The following is an 18,690-nucleotide window of genomic DNA, read 5'->3' as shown; positions in this document are numbered from 1 at the left end:
CAAATTGTGATTCCGGAAAAAAAACGAACAAGAAAAAGAAGGAGAAGATGATTTGCAGATAGAGTGAAGAAGAAGTGAAGAGATACGAGTAATGGAGTCGAACGAAATAAGTAACCAACTGATTGCATATAATATTTTTTGCTTTCGTGTCTAAAAAGCAACGTTGGTTCGTCGGAAATCTAACAACGACACCGTTTACGTAAACAACGTTTTTGACTTTTTGTATACTCCATTTTATTTTCCTTATATATAAGTTGAGGTTATTTATATAAATTTAGATTCTTATAATCAATTTCCTGATTTGTCGGCCGCTCATTTTTTTTCCTGCAATCTGCATAGAATCAGAGGAGATTTAGGGATCTTAATCTGAGAAATGAAAATAATCATGATAGGCTCTGCTTCGCGTTACAATTTCTGTCTGATTCGGCTACGACTATTTAAGACAAAGAGATTGCTTCTAGAAGAAAAACAAAGATTTCCATTCTTATTATAGTATCTTCTAACTGATATTGTTCTTTTAATTAAGCTTCATGGGATGTTAAAAATAACTATTACAAGTCTTCATGAACAAAAACCTTTTTTACCAAAAAAAAAAAAAACAAAAACCTTTGACCTAAAAAAACAAAAAGTCTTCATGAGAAAAATAACTCAAAAATTTACTTTAATATTTCTAATCATACAATTTAAGCTAAGCTTTGCTCTCATACAGAAAAGCTTACCAACTTTTCGAAACTCTAATTGACTGCTCGAGTCTATCTAAAACTATTTAACACATCCTGATGAAGAAAATATATAGCACTATTTCATATACCCTCGCAAATCACGTCCAATCTCGCCCTCTCTTTCTTACATGCTCTTTTCATGAAAAATAACAATCAATCACAATCTGTGAATTAAAACTTTGCTTTTTTTTTTTTTTTCATTTTTCAAATTGATATGTATAATATGTAACACCCCAAAATGATTGGTTTCCAGTTACGTGTGTAATAGCATTTCAACTTGACGAGACTTTTATTAAATTTTTGAGAAAATCATCCTTTCCATATCATTCACGTGCAAAGGTTTCTCTTGCTCAATTGGTTTAACCCTTGTTTTTCTCTTCCTTTTTCACCTCAATTATATAAATAATATATAGGTCAATGGCCGTACTGATAAAAATGTTAGATAATAAAATCATAAACCGAACTCAAAGATGTGAAAAGCGAACAAGTCGTGAATCCACAGGTACATAGTACTCCCTCAATCTTACCTATATATCCTCCAACTCCAAGATGCCTAAACAGATTGTTGTTTCCAAAGTTAATACATATATATCAGAAGTTAGAAAGAAGTAAAATAAAACACCTCTGGGACTGGAACTGTGTAAAAACAAGATTTGCGCATGCATAGATCCAGATTTCTTTTGTTTTTGTTTTCCAGTATAAAGAACGGCTACACAAAAATCTGCGTACAAACAAAAAAAAAAAGGTTCGAAAGTAAATAAAAAAGGAAACAGTGAAACTTAGAGGAAATCAATACTAGTGCATATTCTAGTGTACGACATAATTCTAGCTATATAAACTCTGTAGCATGGTCAATAAAAGCTTCTGAAAAATGGGAAAATATTTTGAAGCAAAATGCGATAAAATAGGTTGAGGGGAATGAAGCCTGGTCCGAGAATCATTTAGAGTTTTGGTGTTTCGTTAAAGAACAACTCTCCATGACCTCGAGCCAAACAACATTCCTCTAAACCCTAAATCGCTTAACAATAAGAAAAAGCTGAAGAAGAAAAGACTGAGCAACTTTATCTAGGGAGAAGAAGAAGAAAGAAGCATGTGACAGAAGAGAAGTGGTTTCTTCTATTTATAGAGAGGACAAAAGATCTAAGCCCTAGATTTTTCTTTTGCATTTTCTTACATTGATTTAGTAATTTTGGTTTAACTGTTTTTGGTTAATTTTGGTTATTGTCTTTATTTGGTTTGTGTAGGGTTACCTAAAATAGAAATTTACAGTGTAATCCAGAGTGGTAAAATCCGACATACTCCGAGTTAGTACATCCAAAGTTCAAACCATTTCCATGACTTGATTCAATCTCCTTTTTTCAAAAAATATATCTACAAATCTAAAATTGTCTTTAATTGTTTCTTGTGTATATTTAATATCAGTCATTTCCGAGGCCAACAACAATCTTCCTCTTATTTAAAATCTCTGTCAAGTCTCCAAAACCATATCTGCACATGTTGTAATATATTTATATCAATCTTGAGGAGCATGTAGTAATTTGTTCTTACCATATTACAAAGTAATGGCTTTGACTAATTTTGTTGTAATTTCTAGATCAAATCAAAGTTACATGTTATATAGCTATAGGATCTTTTTTTTTATAAAATACTGGTATTTTCTGAACTTTAATGTGCATATTTATACACATACATAACGGTAAAAATGTGCATATACATTCATAGTATTGAATGCAAGACAAGTACCTTGGTTCCGATTTATTATTACCTTATTATTACTTTTGGCTACATCTCAACAACCTTACTAAATTTTGTCTTTTTTAGTTACAAAGACAAAAAAAATTATGTACATTCATAGTAGTTGTTTTCTTTTACGTTTCTGAGGTTCTTTGACCAATTCATGTATACTGGTGGTGGTATAAATGTCTTTGCGATCATATATATAGGTTGTCATTAGTTACAAGATTGTGTTAAATCATGTTTATTTACTCTTTTTTATTATTTTGAATCATGTTTAATCATATAATGCTTGCAATATTTTCAACATGTAAATATGCAAATCATATATGGTAGACACACATATAGCTTGTAACGTTTTTCTCCCTATTGAATATTGATTGCTTATTTAAAAATTTGACTGTAATTTTCTCCCAATTGGGTTTATTTAGGGTACGTCTGAGAGGCTCAGGAGAAATACTGAAGAACACGTCACAAGAAACCAAAGAGATAAAAAAGGAAATCAAGATCTGGAACGTTGGTTTATAGATGAATCGGACGGTGGAAAGCAAAGTTACCACCTGGGAACCGGACATGTCGGTGTCAGCGGAAACCAAGCACCAAGAACCGAGAAAAACAGCCCGGTTTACGAGGGACTTTAGAAAGGAAAAAGGTACTCTCTTTTTCACTGACTGCTTACGTCTGTTTTCTCCGGTCCCCAGTTCTTGCCTCTCCACCACCACCTTCTTCATTAAACGCACACAAAGGTACAAGTACAAACACCAACACTTTTCTATATATTTTCCTTTTGAATTTGTGTTTTTTTTTTGTTTTTTTTTTCTAACATCAGAGTTCAAGAATAAGTCCTAATCCATGAAAGTTCTGTTGTTATAAACTTTTGAATTCTGAATCCATGTCATAAGAAAAAATGTAAGCCAGAGATAGATTTGTTTTCTTTTGTCCTGTCACACTGTATTTAATTACTATTATCCCTTCCAAAAAAATCACTAGGCTATTATTACATGAGAAAGTGGAAATAAAAATACACCATTCATTATTTTACAATCAAACATTATTTAGCCTAATAAACACGATTTTTTTTTTTTTTGTTAGTTTATTACTTTTTAGCCTTTTTTGATATTAAGCAATGCCATACTTTGGGGAAATATGTATAAATAAAAATTTGACGCTAAAATTGAGAAATGAACCAAATCTAGAGGACTGGAGTGACAATTCTATAATTGTTACTTAACTTTACATGAAACGACGACGTAATATTATTTTTGCAAAAACAGCGTAAGCTCTAAAAACAGAGCGAATTTATAATGCACTGTCACCATAACGAAACAACATTACAACAATGATCAACATTATTTTACTACAGTAACCAATTCATATATATATACAAAACACAACTATTTGTTATATACTATGTCTAATCACACGATCTATTACACAAATTAAGGTTATGTTTTTCTTCTTTTTCCCCACCTGTTCAATACAATTAGCAGCTTAAAATACTTTATACGTTTATATTCTATAATGCAAAGTTTGTTTTCAAGGATCTCTCTCTGTTTCTCCTTCATCTTGCTGTCGATAGTCGGATAGATTCTTGATCAACGGTGGTTTCTTCTTCATCCCAAGTAGCAGGCAAAGTCGGAAGCAATAACGCTTCTTTGTTCCTAACTTCTTCAAGTTGTTCCCATTCAGTCCATTTCTCAGCCAAACCACCATTCCCTTGAAGCATTTTGACTACTTCAGACATCGCTGGTCTATCTTCTGGTGCTCCTTGTGTGCAGAGAAGAGCCACTTGAACTATGGTTTCAACTTCTTTTGAATCATATGTAGTCAAGTTGCTATCGACAATGTCTCTAAGTCTCTGTTCTCTAAGCAACTTCTTTATCTGTTTTCATACAAAAAGCTTAGTTTCAGTCTTTTTATACAGAAGGAACCTTTTTATAAGAGTAGTCAAAAGTCTTACATGATCAAGCAAGAGAATATTTTCCTCTTCTTCCAAGCGTGAGAAATCGATTGCTCGCTGACCAGTAACGAGCTCAAGAAGTGTTATACCGTAACCAAAAACATCAGTTTTTTCAGATGATTTTCCTGTGCAGAGATACTCTGGTGCGATGTGACCCATTGTGCCACGGACTTGAGTTGTGACATGAGTCAGTGATGTGTCCACAAGCTTAGCTAAACCGAAATCTCCAAGAACAGGCTCAAAATTGTTGTCTAAAAGTATGTTTGCAGCCTTGAGATCACGGTGTATGATCTTAGGGTTACAATGTTCGTGTAGATACTCTAAACCGTGAGCTGAACCAAAAGCTACACGCTTCCTTGTTGGCCAGTCTAACCCTTCTTCTCCGGCTTTCAAATCTATACAATGTCACATGCACAAAACGCATTACACAATTATGTTATTTGGTTGAAGAGTTATATAGAAACAAAGTATGAAAGTACATACCTCTTAGTCGATATGCAACACTAAGATTTTCCATGTATGGATAAACAAGGATTCTCTCAGAGGAAGTTGTGCAGAAGCCAATAAGGCGTAAGAGATTCTTATGAACAGCAACACTTATGAGCTGAATCTCTCTTTGGAAAGCAGCTTCTCCTCCAGGACTGAAGTAATCCGCAAGGCGTTTCACTGCAACTTTTGTTTTGTCTGGAAGCAAACCTCTATAGACTTTACCAAATCCTCCTTGTCCTATCAAATTGCTCTCGTTGAAACTATCTGTTGCGAGCTGGATTTCACGTAAAGAGAATCTTCTAAGCTGTCCAAACGAAATCTTCCTGTCATCTTCACCTGCATTTTTCAAAGGAAAAGGATTTTGGCTTAAGAGTTCATAATGATCTAATGAGATGTTTGATTTTACATTTTATTCAAAAAAAAAAAAAAAAAAAANNNNAACTGAATAAGTATATGTAGTTTTTTTACCAGCTACGTCGAAAAAGATGTCGTATTTGGTTCTACGGAGGCGATGATGATGGTACATAACAATGGCTCCAAGGAATAGGATTATAGAAGCAACACAACTTGCAGTTAAAGTGATGTCTCTTAGCTTCTTCTTGGAGGATGTGACTGCACATAAAGATACTAAGTTATGTATGTTCTGTTTGTATGTGAGTTGGACGAAGAAGACAGAATTAAGAACCTGGAAGACGAGAACTTGTGGAACAAGGCTGATTCAAGTTTTTACCACATATGAGATTAGTTCCTGAAAAACTGAAGAAAAAATCACAAAGGTAGTTTTAGTATTGAGAAGTCACTGTGACTAAACTTAAGTAGATTCAGGTGAAAAAAGTAGATTTTATACTCGAATGTTGGGATTGAGAAGAACTGTGTTGGGATGCTCCCTGTTAAATTATTGTATGAGAGATCCCTGTGATACAAATTACATTGTTTGATCTTAGCCAAAAGATCTCAAAAGAGTCACATGTCAAAGATGGTTCATAGAGAGAGTTTTGCATGGACTTACAAGTGCTTTAGATTCGAGAGCTGACTCCAGCTCGCGGGTATAGAACCGCTGAAACTGTTCATAGATAGATTTAAAGTCTGCAGATTAACCATTTTCCCAAGATCATCTGGTAAACCACCATATAAACTATTGTTCTGTAGCTCTCTGCATTTGAATTGGCATCAACAACGGTGTTATGATTAATGGAACCCTAAAAATAATATATCTTGTTGTATTGGAAATGGTTTGTGATCTCTTACAAGGTAACCAAGAACTTCAGTTTCCTAATGGCTGGAGAGAGTGTTCCTGTGAATCCGTTTGAGGCAAGACTTCTACAGATTGATACAAAACAAGTTTTCAACATAATGCGAAATCTTGGTAACTAAAAGTTGAGAAGTGATCTTAGGAGTACTACTTACAGAGCCACAACACTTTGGCCTCTGCAGGTGACATAAGACCAACTATAGCAAGGGCTCACAAAATCGCGTGTCCATTTTAGACGGTTGCTCGAATCATTGAGTGAATCTCTGAGCTGCAACAAAGCTCCTCCTAGCAAATGAAACAAGAAGTAATTAATTATACCAGTACCTTAAGATCATTTGATTGATAAACCAAAGGCTGATATATAAGTATACCTTCGATGTCTGGTTGAGTTGTTGAAAAAGTGACTCCCACAAAAGCTAAGGCCACAAAGCATTGTAAGATCAATTTCTGATTGTTCCAAAAGCAATTTTTTTGAATGAATCCTCTTCGAGTTCTAAGAGAATTTCGAAAACTTTCACCGTACCCTGCAGTTTATAGGATATTATAAGAATCTTTCAATCAAACTCACTTCTTTTCTGCTGTAGAATCTATATACTCCAAATTGCATCAAACATAAGAAAAGTTAACTTATTTTACAAGAAACACATAACCCTTGTGATCAAATGTTAACTAAACATAAGTAAGCAAATACAAGAAAAAAAAACAGATTCGTGGGTCTAATTCTATATGTCTTCGAACTAACAGCGTGGATTGTTTTTGATGTGAAACATTGTCAGATCAATGCATAACTTCTCCATCAGAGCTCATTCGAACCCGAAAACATAAAAAAATGAAAGCTTTAATAAGCAACAAGGAGCAACAAATTTTATAATCGTGTCTTTGACTATTTGTTTTTTGTGATTAGATACCCTCTCAAAAACCTCTCTATGTTTCACCCAAATATGTACCAAATATATTTGTAGCTTGAAGAAACTAAAAGAAGCAATAAAAGTTTAATATAAACTACATAAAAACACACTTGATTTATATATATAGTGGAGAAAATCATATATTAAAGTGCAAGCAAAAACAAAGCTTTTAAGTAGTACCTGAACGAGCCATAGAGAAACTGGAAACACTCTAAACACACAAAGAGAGCAAAAGGATGAAGAGAGAAATGGAGGATTTGTATAATAATGAAGCCAATAAAAGCAAACAATAATGTAAAAAACTAAAAATCATCTTAAAGAAAGATGACTCTTTTACAAGTTAGTGCCTTTAATGGACCCACAAAAGGTATTTTTCATATATATTTTTTTTATCTCTCTGATGTAAAAGACGAAGAAGAAGACGAAGAAGAAATAAAAATGCTGCTTTGAGGGAAAGAGAATCCCACTAAGTTGAAACATCTTTGATTTCTTAATGGAGATGTTTTTTTTGTTCTTCTTTTGCTTCTTCTTTATTTTGGGTGATCTCTTTAGCAAGTGTGGGACTTGGGATGTGATTGGGGCAAAAAGGATATAAATTTTAACAAAAAAGGATATAGATGAACCTAAAATAAACATAAAATAATAAATAAGTGATTTGAATGAATCAGTTAATGAAAAGAAGCCAATGACTTCATTATGTACTTGATTATGTTTGGGAAAATGGCTTATGCTTTAGGAAGAGACAGAAGCATGTGTAAGAAGGTTCCACTTGTTTCAGGATTATATTCCACCAATCTCTGGATGATAGCAATGCAAAAGTGCGTTTTTGTATATATTCCTTTCATCGAAAGGAACAAACAAAAAAAATAGATATTATATACAAACTCAAATATATTTGAACGATATGTTTTTGTAAAAGAGAAACAGAGAAATTTGTTTAGTTTGATTGATAGAAATTCCTAAAACGTACGTTTTGTTCTTTAGAGCTTAGGGTAGAGATATCTAAAAGCTTTTAAGATCGTTGAAAATTTATGATTGAAACACAATGGTGCAACACTTGAAAAGTAGCTATAGGCGCTATATCGTAACTACCCATTTACTTATTAAGTAAATGATAATTTCAAACGTTGAGAAGTTTACTTTTTTGACATGTAAAATGTACATGATTGATCTTATAGAAAGCTTTTTTTTTTCTCTCTTCAGAATAATAATAGTAATAAAAAATTTAGTTTCTGAAAGACGAAAAATATCATTTATTCTAAGATTTTTTTCATTCGTAAAACAAACTTTGTAAAAAAAATAATATAGATATTTCAAAGAAAATTAGGCGAAGAAAAAAAAACATAGTGTGAGGAAGAAGCAGACTAAGAATATTAATACGGCATAATGATATCACTAAAGAAAATATACTGCTGGAATTTGGACATGTTCTCTTACTCATACGATTCTTTCACCACATTGGACTTTTGTTTGTTCGATGTGTAAAAAGATCTGATCATCATATCGCAATCTGGAACATATATTTTTATAAAGTGAAATTTTATCAACATTCACACACACAAAAAAAAAAAAAATCCGGTATAATTTCTATTTTTTATCCAGGAAAAAAAAAAATATATATATATATATATATAAGTTGTAACATCTAAAAAACAACCAACATAGTAGTAGCTTTATCTTAATAATAAAAATCTAATGTAACACGTAAATGAAATTTATCAGTGATTTTGTCATAAAAGATTAATTAGTAGATTAATTTTAATAAGAGATTCCTTTTAATAATGTGTTGATATTTGATTTGTTGATCTCAGAGATTTAATTGGTTTGGGTGGGAGCGAACCGGGTTAAAGAGTGGTTGGGTCTATAAATAACTCCAATTATAAAGGGTTAAAAGGTCTTTCACTAATATTTTTTTTGTTTTTGTTTTTATTTAAGGAAAAGAAGAATGGAAATTGCTTTGGGTCTTGAGTAAAAAGGGCTGACAAGATTAAGAAGACTCGTCACCTCACACCTCAAGTAGAGGTAGAGCGAATCGAGAGAGAGAGAGAGAGAGAGAGAGAGAGAGAGAGAGGGATGGCGAGAGATATGGATGTAGTGGAGATTGTTGAGGAGGAGGACGAGGAAGAAGACAAGGAGTGCGAGGACTGGTGTTTCGTCTGCAAAGACGGAGGAAGCCTAATGCTCTGTGACTTCAAGTGAGTCTCTCTCTTTCTCTCTTTCCCATTACCGGATTTAGCACTTACTTAAACTCCGATGAAGGATATTACAATGCTGCTGCTGTTTTCGTTTGAGGATTTTTGTTTCTTCTTTGCATGTTCTTGTTTTTATGTTATCTGGTGACAAAGGGTGTTTGTGTTGTGTTCTTTCACTTGGAAAGTTCTTCTTTTTTCAATCAACTTTGTTTTCTTTTTCCTTTTCTGATGATTCTTTCATGTGAATGCACTCAAGTAGAGAGACAATTGTGTATCATTCCGTTATTAAATGTACAAAGGTGTTTCCTTTGTCTTCTTTAGGTTTATTGATTAGGAGCTTAATTAGTTACCAAATTGTCTTTTTCAGTTTGCTATTGTAAGATTTTGCATGAAAATTAACAATCTTATTATGAAAAAAGATCGTCAAGATGAATGTTTGAAGCATTTGTTAGTTGTGAGTCTTGTGACATGTATGCATCTAATGCTGCACCTCATTGTGCTTGCTTATTTCAGGGACTGTCCAAAAGTTTATCATGAAAGTTGCATTGGAAAGGATAGCCCAGCAAGCAAGATTGGAGACTCGTTCATCTGTAGTAAGTGCTAATGTTCCCCTTTATATACACTATTATTATCATTTTGAAGTAGCATACATGCTTTCTTTGGATTGTGACTTAGCTTCTGTCAGTGGTCTCCTCTTAATTTACTTGAATGTCTTTATGTCTGGAAATGAGAGAAATTGGTTTCTGGATTCCTTGATTTCTGTTTCCGGTTGTTTTGTAGATACCCATTAGCATCTAACAAGTATAGAGTTTGTGCTTCTTTTTTTTAATCATTGCGTAAGATATCCCCTGTCTCTGTAGGTACATTGTTTCTTAAGCCTCTGAAACTCAAAGTACAAGCTTTAGATCAATAATTCTATCACTTATTAGCGTACACTATCGAGTCCATATATTCGAAAACTTATGTACTAAGTTGCTAGGCCCTTGTGCCTGTTAGAATTTCCGAACACAGTAGAGGGAACATACGTTTGAACTTTCATATTTGCAGTCAGAAGGCTACTGTATTTGTCATACTTGCTTTCTGGAGGGACTAATGTTAAATTGTAAACTTTTAATTTTCAGAGTGGCACAGTTGCTACTTGTGTCCGAAGACACCAAAGCTATGGTGCCTTTGTTGCCCACATGCTGTATGTGAAGACTGTGTTACTCATGCTGAGTTCATTCAACTTAAAGAGAATAAAGGGTTATGCAATGAATGCAAGGAGTTAGTCGAAATTTTGGCGGAAGTTCAAGAATATGCTCCTGCTGCTGGGGTATGTTTCAAACGGCCATAAACGTATCAATATAATGTCTTATTATTTCCTTTTTACCCTATTTTGGATAGTAGTCTCATTGAAATTTTGGATAGTAGTATTACTTACTTTTACAGTTTTTCTCAAATAAAAAAAAATTATACACGAATATTAACTACTTATATGTCCATCTCTAGAGCTTGTCTATAAATCATTGCTTGCTGTCTTTTTATTATAATGCACCAGGAGATTTAGGGAGTTTTGTTGTTATTTTCTGTGCTGAACATTTCTTTGCTGCTTGGCAGGATAAGCTTAACTTGACAGATCCGGAAACAATTGAGTGTCTGTTTCTTGAGTATTGGGAAATAACAAAAACGAAAGAAGATATAACCTTTGACGATGTCCGCGATGCCTGTGCTTCAAAGCCACGAAAGAAAGGTGTCAAGTCAAAGTACAAAGATGATCCCAAATTTTTACCTGGTGATGTCCAGACTTCAAAGTCGAGAAAGAAAGGTGTCAAGCTGAAGCACAAAGATGATCCCAAATTTTCACTTTCTGACCATGCGGTTGAGGATGCAGAAAATTATAAAACAGTGGGCAATAAAAAGAAAATGAAGTATATCAGAGGGGGTTCAAAGCCCCTGATTGATTTCCTAACGTCCATAGGGGAAGACACCAGAAACGCCATGTCACAACATAGTGTGGAGTCAGTTATCCGCAGGTACATTCGTGAGAAAAACCTGCTTGACCGTGAGAAGAAGAAGAAAGTTCATTGTGATGAAAAGCTGTACTCTATCTTCAGGAAAAAGTCTGTAAATCAGAAAAGGATTTATACACTTTTAAAGACTCACTTGATAGAAAACCTTGAAGATCAGGTTGAGGATTTCCTACCTTTGGAACATGGCTTCAGTGGAAAGCATTCCAGTGAAAAGAATGAAAAGGTTTTATTGCCGTGCAAGAAGCAAAAAACTGAAAAGTCCGATGAGGAAACTTATGAAAAGGAAGTGGAACCTCAATTGCGGGCAACTGGTTTCGCAACGATCAGTGTAGATAATATAAAGCTTGTTTATCTACGTAAGAGCTTAGTCGTAGAGTTACTGAAGCAGTATGAGAGCTTTGGCGATAAAGTGGTGGGAAGCTTTGTGAAAGTGAAGAATGACCCTAGGGACTTTATAGCGTACCAGATCTTGCAGGTTACAGGTAACCAATTCACGCTGATTAGTATTTGCTTTCTGTTGTAGGCTTTGCTGTTTGTTCTTTCTATCTTCTAGACTTTCTCTGAAATTTCTCTCATTCACGTCATGATCACTGCATCACAATTACTGTCACACCTGATGTTATTTTCCGTTTCTGTAGGCATTAAGACTGCTGATGACCAGAGTGAGGGTCTGCTTCTTCATGTTGCTGGTATGGCAAGTGGCGTTAGCATTTCCAAGTTGGACGATTCTGACATAAGCCAGGTGAATCATCTCTGAACTTAATACATACCTTACCATTATATTTCCTTCAATTTGATTTTGCTCTCTTCCGCATATTGGGAATCTTTTTTTGACAAATCTGCTGCAAGTACTGAGAAAGTATCTTTATAATATTCCTCCTAGATGACTATTGTTTGTTTCTATCTGGTTTTCAAAAGCTTCCTAAGAGCTAAAAACTATACTTCCCCACTTTCCCTTTCAGGAAGAGATTAAAGATTTGAAGCAAAAAGTGATGGATGGCCTTTTTAGACAGCCAACTGTTGTAAGTTCTTAAAGGAATCTAAACTTTTGTATATCACAAGATTTATTTCTCTGTTTATAAAACATTGTCTTTATTAACATTGTTGAATCCTCGGGTAAGACAGAGAGCTAAAACTCGTTTAGCATATTTGCATTCTCAAACCCAAATCACGTTCCTGTCTTTCAGGAGCTAAAACTCACCAACATTTTTTTTTATGACAGGTGGAGATGGAGCAGAAGGCAAAGGCTCTCCATGATGATATAACAAAACATGTGAGTATCTCTGAAAACACATAAGTTATATACGACACGACAGTTAACAAATGTTACAGACTCTGTGTTTTGGTGCTGCATCTGACACGTTCTTGTGTAAATATCTTTGAAAAATCAGTGGATTGCAAGGCAGCTTAACATTCTGCAGAGACGCATCAACTCTGCCAATGAGAAAGGATGGAGAAGAGAATATCCTTTTTTAAGATTCAATAAAGAGAAACAGTTATCTTTAACCCAGTTTCATATAATTTTACATCACGACGACATTTTGAAACACCTTAACTCTTTACCTTTTGTTGGACTGATTCTACATTAGAGGAGTATCTGGAGCAGAGAGAAGTTCTCGAAAAACCTTCAGAGCAGGAGAGATTATTAAGAGAAACTCCGAAGATCATTGAAGACTACATCGAGATAAAACAAGAACCAGATAGCAGCAACCAAGGGGATATCAGTGGTCTGACTCATGAGGCGGTGGTGATAGCTATCGACTAACCAAAGATTATTCAGAGCATCTTCACAAGGAAGAAAGATCAATGCTGACAGTTGTACATCTTTTTGTCCTTTATCGGTTGAATGGAAGTTTTCTCTTCTCTTCCATTAGAAAACTTAAGAAACTCGGCTAATATGTTTGGTGAAGCTCTTTTTGGAACTTGGTAGGCGCTTTTGCAGACAGAAACATGTAGCTAACTATGTTTTTATATGATGGTCATGTATGTAGTAGCATCAAAGTGACATGGGATGTTTCATGTTCATGTAATGTACTAATGTATATGCCTAGTGACATGTTGTGCTCTTTTAAGAGTTGCCTTGTTGGGAAACAAGAGGAGGAGGCTACTTAAAGTGCCAAGCTTTGAAAACCCTAAAATATTTCCTATCTGTTTTTTAAAAATCACATTGCTTTGTATTGACAAAGTTCTTCGGTCGGACCTTTGTCATTCATCTTCGTCACCGTTGTTTCATCAGTCACTTTCGTCTTCTTCTTCGTCACCGTCGTAGCCTCATTCATACGTAATCGGTGAGTTCCGTTTCTGTGATTTAAGTTTAAAAACAAAGGCTTGGGGTTTGAGATGATTAATAAAATTATGGGTGATTCACTGATTTGGATTCGGAAACTGATTTTAAAAAAAAAACCCTAGTCGAAATCGTGATGGATTCATGAGCTTATGTTTCAATAGATGAAGATCCAATAAATATTGCAGATCAGGTGTTCGACAAAATGTCTAAATGAACTTTTGACATATGGTTAAGCTTTTGCTTGTGGTACAAGTTTCAAGTGGGTAATGTATGTTTCATCTGATTCTTTATCCTAAAGCTTATGAATCCTTAGATATTTCAATGTCAGATTGTCAGGGTGATTTTAGCCAAAACAAAAGAAAGATGGTCTTGTTGTTACTCAAGGACATAGTTCCCGCGGCACAGAACAACATAAACACGCGTTTCATCATCCTCGACAAAGCAAGATCTCCAGCAGCAGCCAAGAACGGGGAGAACTGTATCGCGTTGGCGGCGGATGAGACGGCTGCGGTTCACATACAGCTGTGGGGAGATGAGTGCGAGGAGTTCGAGGCAGGAGATATCGTGAAGCTCACGAATGGGATATTCTCATACGTGAGGAACAGTGGGCTCATCCTCAGAGCTGGGAAGCGTGGGAAGATGGAGAAGATGGGAGAGTTCACTGTTGCGTTTGTCGAAACGCCAAACATTAGCGAGATCCAATGGATTCCTGATCCTGAGAATCCCAAACGCTATATTCAGAGCGCCGTCGTTTCAGCTTATTCCCGTATCTTCCCTCCTTTGCCTTAGAGATCTTCTTGATTTATTTTAATTAAGATTTGTAGACGATAACTTTTTATTTACTTCTGTACTAATTAAGGATAATTCAATATTTCTTTTGGAAAAAGGTTAAGTTTTTCAAAACTCAATCCCCTTATATATAGAAACAGAGTAGTCATTATCCGATTCCTTTGATATCCGTTTGGCTAGGTTTTGACAAAGTGAAGATTTTCTAGGGCTTAGGGTTTAGTCTCGGCACTACTGGTGACTGGTGAGCTAGGGGGGTTTGAATAAGAAGATATGGACAAGATCATTGGGTTTTCTGATGATGAATTGCTCGTGAAGATCTTATCGTTTCTTCCAACTAAAGATGCCGTAAGCACAAGCATTTTGTCGAAGCCATGGAAGTTTCTTTGGATGCGGGTGCCAAAACTTGACTTCGTTGAAAAAAGCATGTATTTTTCAGAATTTTACTCTCGATATCAGAACCCTAAGATCGGTGACTGCGAAACCTATTCTATAGCTTCGGCAAAATGCCACAGGATGCAGTGTTTTATTGACAAGAATCTGCCATTACATAGCTCTCCCGTCATAAAGAGCTTGAAACTCACGTTTCACAATAAAGTTTTTCAACCTAAAGATATCAAACTGTGGGTTGAAATTGCAATCTCTCGTTGTGTTGAGGAGCTAAGCGTTAAAGTTTTAAACGGAAAACTTAATGCAGTAGCACCGAGTAGCTTGTATATTTGCAAATCACTTGTGACGTTGAAACTAAAGAACGACATTTTCGTGGATGTTCCTCATGTTTGTAGCCTCCCCTCCTTGAAAACTTTGCACCTTCGACGTGTGATGTACGCAGATGAAGAATCTCTTCAACGGCTTTTATCTAATTCCTCTGTTTTGGAAGATCTTGTTCTGCAACTATGTCATGGTGACAAAGTGAGAAAGTTTGCTGTTATCATCCCGTCATTGCTTAGTTTATCCTTTGAAATATCTTCTGAGTGTACTTCTGATGGGTATATCATAGATACTCCTTCTCTGAAGTATTTCAAAGCTATTGATAGAAGTGAAACTACTTCTACTTCCACATGTGTTATAGTGAAGAATATGCCTAAGCTGGAGGAGGCACAGGTACGTACTGGTAAAAATATCAAGATGCTTCTTCAACCTGTCACATCTGTTAAGCGTCTTTCACTGTGGGTAAAAGACAACAACAGTACTGCAGAGGTGGTCATTTTTATCCATTGATAATCATATTATTCTAGTCTTCAACAATCTCGCTATATATATTAGATTAATACTAAATATCGTCCTTTGTACAGGCTGTATATGGTGATGATTTTGTCTTTAATAGGCTTGAGCATCTGTATTTTCGTGCCTGTGGGACATTTTGGTCCAAGTTACTATTCCAATTGCTCAATGCTTCTCCCAAACTACGAGGCTTCACTTTCAATGTAAGTTTCTTCGATAAATTTTTATTTGTTTTGGGTCTAATTCACAGTATCGTTTGATCTAACTCTCATTCTTTTTATTTTTAAAAACTCCCAAGGATGATCTTCTTACATATGATGGTATTATGGGTGCATCGGTTTGCTGGAAGCCACTGCATAGTGTTCCTCAATGTTTATTGTCGAGTCTCCAGACTTTCAAGTGGTTAGGTTACCATAGATCCGTAGAAGGGAAAGATCTGGCGACATATATCTTGAGAAATTCTTGCTTATTGAAGACTGCAACAATCTCGGTCGAGCGAGAGTTGGAGACGAAGGTGACATTTGGTTTCCGTGGTTCACCCACATGCAACTTCGTATTCACTGAACAGCGGAACTATGGTGAAGGACTTTTTTGGTGACCTTGATCTATCGAGGAATTAGCCAACCTGTTATTGGCTAAACTTAAAACTATAATAATAAGTACATGAATTCATAATCTTAGATCATCTCCAATGGAGATTTGTTATTTTTAGACTCTTATAATTTTTTTATGATAAATTTTGTACTTTTTTAAAAATAAGAACCTTTTATAAGGTTAATTAAAATGATATCGTTCAATGGTAAACACTTTTAGCCTATACAAATGTTTATAAAACACATTCAAGACTTCCTCACCAAAATATGCAGCCTGCAAATGAAATAAGAAGAACTCAAAGTCTTCACTGATTCTGTTTTGCCATTTACTCAACACATATTGACTTGCTTTGTATATATACTATACAATAGCTTTTGTACCATGTTCCTTCAAGCTCTATCTATCAACACATATACATAAATTCAAAGTCAATTCAAAGGAAAGTGGATTTGTTGGCAACAAAGGCAGATCTACAAGCGATTTTGATCTCAGCCAAGAGTTAACATTTGATGTTTTCTTCGTTTTGTTGTCCTCTTCTTCTTCTTTTTTAGATCATCTGAACAAAGCAAATATTACATGATCTAAAATAGAACATAACACAAACCGATCCAAGCTTTCATCAAAAAACATAACAGAACATAAACGGATCAAAGAACAGAACAGAACATAACACAAACCAATTCAAGCTTTGATCAAAGAACAAAACAGTAGAACAGATCATATTCATGAAATAACTTAGAAAATCTCCGTGAAACTTTTTGGGTAGTGTTTACCGTGAAACCATTCAGAGTCTTGTGGACATGAAATCAATGTTCCAGTTGCTAGAGGTATATGGAGATGTTATATTTGTTACTTAAACTCTACTATTGGTTAAGCTCCTTCAATACCTTTTTTTTTATGCTAATGCTTTCAATTTAGAAGTGATATTTAAATGCATGCTTTTTAGTATGGAGTCATGGGATGTAATAATTGATTATCTGGTATTCTCTTACTGCTTGAGGAGAAATCTGACATCACAAATATACATGACGCAAAGCCTCTTGTTCTGAAAGGTGGAAGCATTGAGTTTGAAAATGTACACTTCAGGTAGGTGTTGATTTTAGTGGAACATTACTATTATACTACTCGTAAATGCCATTCTATCTTCGTTCTTCAGCCTGAAAGTGTGTTAAGATTAATATGAGTACTAGAAACTCAAAATTTATTTGTGACGATAGGTGTGAAGTCTTTATTAATATAAGTACTTCCCTAACAACCTAATATATTTATCCTGTGTACCCAGGATTGACCAACTTTAGCAAGTTAGCTTTTCCTGAGTTGTTATCATATGGTTATGCTTTTGCTTGTGGTAGAAGTTTCAAGTGGGTGATGCTTAAAGCTTATGAATCCTTCAATATTTTTATGTCAGGGTGATTTTAGCCAAACAAAGATGGTCCTGTTGTTACTCAAGGACATAGTTCCCGCGGTGCAGAACAACAACGGGAAGAACAGTATCGCGTTGGCTGCGGATGAGACGGCTGCGGTTCACATACAGCTGTGGGGAGATGAGTGCGAGGAGTTCGAGGCAGGAGATATCGTGAAGCTCATACGTGAGGAACAGTGGGCTCATCCTCAGAGCTGGGAAGCATGGGAAGATGGACAAGAGTTCACGGTTGCGTTTGTCGAAACGCCAAACATTAGCGAGATCCAATGGATTCCTGATCCTGAGAATCCCAAACGCTATATTCAGAGCGCCGTCGTTTCAGCTTATTCCCGTTTCTTCCCTCCTTTGCCTTGAGAGACCTTCTTGATTTATTTAATTAAGATTTGTAAAACGATATAAAAGAGCCTGTACAAAGCCACTGATAGTGAATCTACAGAGGAGATTATTGAGTCAGCTTTGAAGTCAGCGACGGAGAAAGGACTGTGTAACCATGGTGATGCTGTGGTGGCTCTGCACCGTATTGGAGCTGCTTCGGTTATCAAGATCTGCGTGGTGTAGTGATATCTTGAATTTTATTTTTGGTTAGTGTTTCTTGATGAAATAAAGAACAGGGAATACGTTCCTGAAAAGTGTTTTCATTTCTGCTCGTTCGTTTGCTCTTTTAGCTTATAAGATTATGAATTCATGTACTTATGACACTAGGTTTTACCGCGTGGTACATCACGGGTATATTATTTTGTTGATATGATATTGTAATAGTTTAGCGGTGATTGTACTCAATGGTGAATTGCATCTATATATATATTGTTAATGGTTGTAGATAAGTTTTGTATAAACTATTGATTCGCAAGTTGAGAATATACATTTTATGATTTGGTTAGTTATGATTTAGGAATGAATGATATGACATATTCTTATTTTGATTCTCAATTGATATTATTGGATTAATAGTGTACATTTAAAGTTAATAAGAACTTAGCAAATATGTAATCGTTTATTAAATACAAATTATATATTTCTTAAGATGTATTCATCTTAAATTAGTTGATATATTATAGGATGTGATTACAGAATTTGTGTTATCAATTCTTTTTGTCAAACTCAACACTA

At 35.0% G+C, this 18,690-nt stretch overlaps 5 protein-coding genes across 6 annotated transcripts; 4 read left to right on the top strand and 1 right to left on the bottom strand.

The window, feature by feature from the left end:
• Positions 3,775-7,393, bottom strand: LOC104762514 (probable LRR receptor-like serine/threonine-protein kinase At5g63710). The gene is made up of 11 exons (XM_010485823.2): positions 7,246-7,393; positions 6,529-6,681; positions 6,313-6,442; positions 6,154-6,225; positions 5,915-6,058; positions 5,753-5,818; positions 5,591-5,661; positions 5,374-5,517; positions 4,900-5,241; positions 4,417-4,811; positions 3,775-4,338 (listed from the first exon to the last, which is right to left on the bottom strand). The coding sequence occupies exons 1-11, from the start codon at positions 7,256-7,258 to the stop codon at positions 4,018-4,020; spliced, it is 1,851 nt and encodes a 616-aa protein (XP_010484125.1). The 5' UTR covers positions 7,259-7,393; the 3' UTR covers positions 3,775-4,017.
• Positions 9,027-13,340, top strand: LOC104762513 (uncharacterized protein At5g08430-like). Its single transcript, XM_010485822.2, has 9 exons — positions 9,027-9,260; positions 9,771-9,850; positions 10,379-10,569; positions 10,854-11,748; positions 11,905-12,008; positions 12,229-12,288; positions 12,489-12,539; positions 12,658-12,728; positions 12,851-13,340. The coding sequence occupies exons 1-9, from the start codon at positions 9,139-9,141 to the stop codon at positions 13,029-13,031; spliced, it is 1,755 nt and encodes a 584-aa protein (XP_010484124.1). The 5' UTR covers positions 9,027-9,138; the 3' UTR covers positions 13,032-13,340.
• Positions 13,367-14,443, top strand: LOC104762511 (SOSS complex subunit B homolog). Of its 2 annotated transcripts, none has more exons than XM_010485821.2 (2): positions 13,367-13,554; positions 13,882-14,437. In XM_010485821.2, exon 2 carries the CDS (start codon positions 13,917-13,919, stop codon positions 14,340-14,342), a length of 426 nt encoding a protein of 141 aa, XP_010484123.1. In that variant the 5' UTR covers positions 13,367-13,554; positions 13,882-13,916; the 3' UTR covers positions 14,343-14,437. The 2 variants fall into 2 exon arrangements, with proteins under 2 accessions (XP_010484123.1, XP_010484122.1); XM_010485820.2 differs by having other exon boundaries at positions 13,436-13,554; positions 13,867-14,443.
• LOC104763655 (putative F-box/FBD/LRR-repeat protein At5g62970) lies at positions 14,613-16,204 on the top strand. Its single transcript, XM_010487002.2, has 3 exons — positions 14,613-15,542; positions 15,635-15,766; positions 15,862-16,204. The coding sequence occupies exons 1-3, from the start codon at positions 14,613-14,615 to the stop codon at positions 16,159-16,161; spliced, it is 1,362 nt and encodes a 453-aa protein (XP_010485304.2). The 3' UTR covers positions 16,162-16,204.
• LOC104763654 lies at positions 17,587-18,138 on the top strand. The gene is made up of 2 exons (XM_010487001.1): positions 17,587-17,911; positions 18,017-18,138. The coding sequence occupies exons 1-2, from the start codon at positions 17,587-17,589 to the stop codon at positions 18,136-18,138; spliced, it is 447 nt and encodes a 148-aa protein (XP_010485303.1).

The sequence above is a fragment of the Camelina sativa genome, chromosome 18, assembly GCF_000633955.1.
Source record: "Camelina sativa cultivar DH55 chromosome 18, Cs, whole genome shotgun sequence".
Lineage (NCBI taxonomy): Eukaryota > Viridiplantae > Streptophyta > Magnoliopsida > Brassicales > Brassicaceae > Camelina > Camelina sativa.
This window is presented reverse-complemented; position numbering and strand designations above follow the sequence as displayed.

Excerpts from the sequence above, each read along its gene's own strand:
- LOC104762514 (XM_010485823.2), bottom strand. Across the intron at positions 6,443-6,528 it reads AACTCAACCAGACATCGAAG|GAGGAGCTTTGTTGCAGCTC; the intron begins GTATACTTATAT and ends TTCATTTGCTAG. Across the intron at positions 4,339-4,416 it reads ATATTCTCTTGCTTGATCAT|ATAAAGAAGTTGCTTAGAGA; the intron begins GTAAGACTTTTG and ends GTATGAAAACAG.
- LOC104762513 (XM_010485822.2), top strand. The coding sequence starts at position 9,139 with ATGGCGAGAGATATGGATGTAGTGGAGATTGTTGAGGAGGAGGACGAG. Across the intron at positions 9,261-9,770 it reads CTAATGCTCTGTGACTTCAA|GGACTGTCCAAAAGTTTATC; the intron begins GTGAGTCTCTCT and ends TGCTTATTTCAG. Across the intron at positions 12,009-12,228 it reads ACGATTCTGACATAAGCCAG|GAAGAGATTAAAGATTTGAA; the intron begins GTGAATCATCTC and ends TTTCCCTTTCAG.
- LOC104762511 (XM_010485820.2), top strand. The coding sequence starts at position 13,875 with ATGTCAGATTGTCAGGGTGATTTTAGCCAAAACAAAAGAAAGATGGTC.
- LOC104763655 (XM_010487002.2), top strand. The coding sequence starts at position 14,613 with ATGGACAAGATCATTGGGTTTTCTGATGATGAATTGCTCGTGAAGATC. Across the intron at positions 15,543-15,634 it reads ACAACAGTACTGCAGAGGTG|GCTGTATATGGTGATGATTT; the intron begins GTCATTTTTATC and ends TCCTTTGTACAG. Across the intron at positions 15,767-15,861 it reads TACGAGGCTTCACTTTCAAT|GATGATCTTCTTACATATGA; the intron begins GTAAGTTTCTTC and ends AAAACTCCCAAG.
- LOC104763654 (XM_010487001.1), top strand. The coding sequence starts at position 17,587 with ATGGTCCTGTTGTTACTCAAGGACATAGTTCCCGCGGTGCAGAACAAC. Across the intron at positions 17,912-18,016 it reads CGTCGTTTCAGCTTATTCCC|AGGAGATTATTGAGTCAGCT; the intron begins GTTTCTTCCCTC and ends GTGAATCTACAG.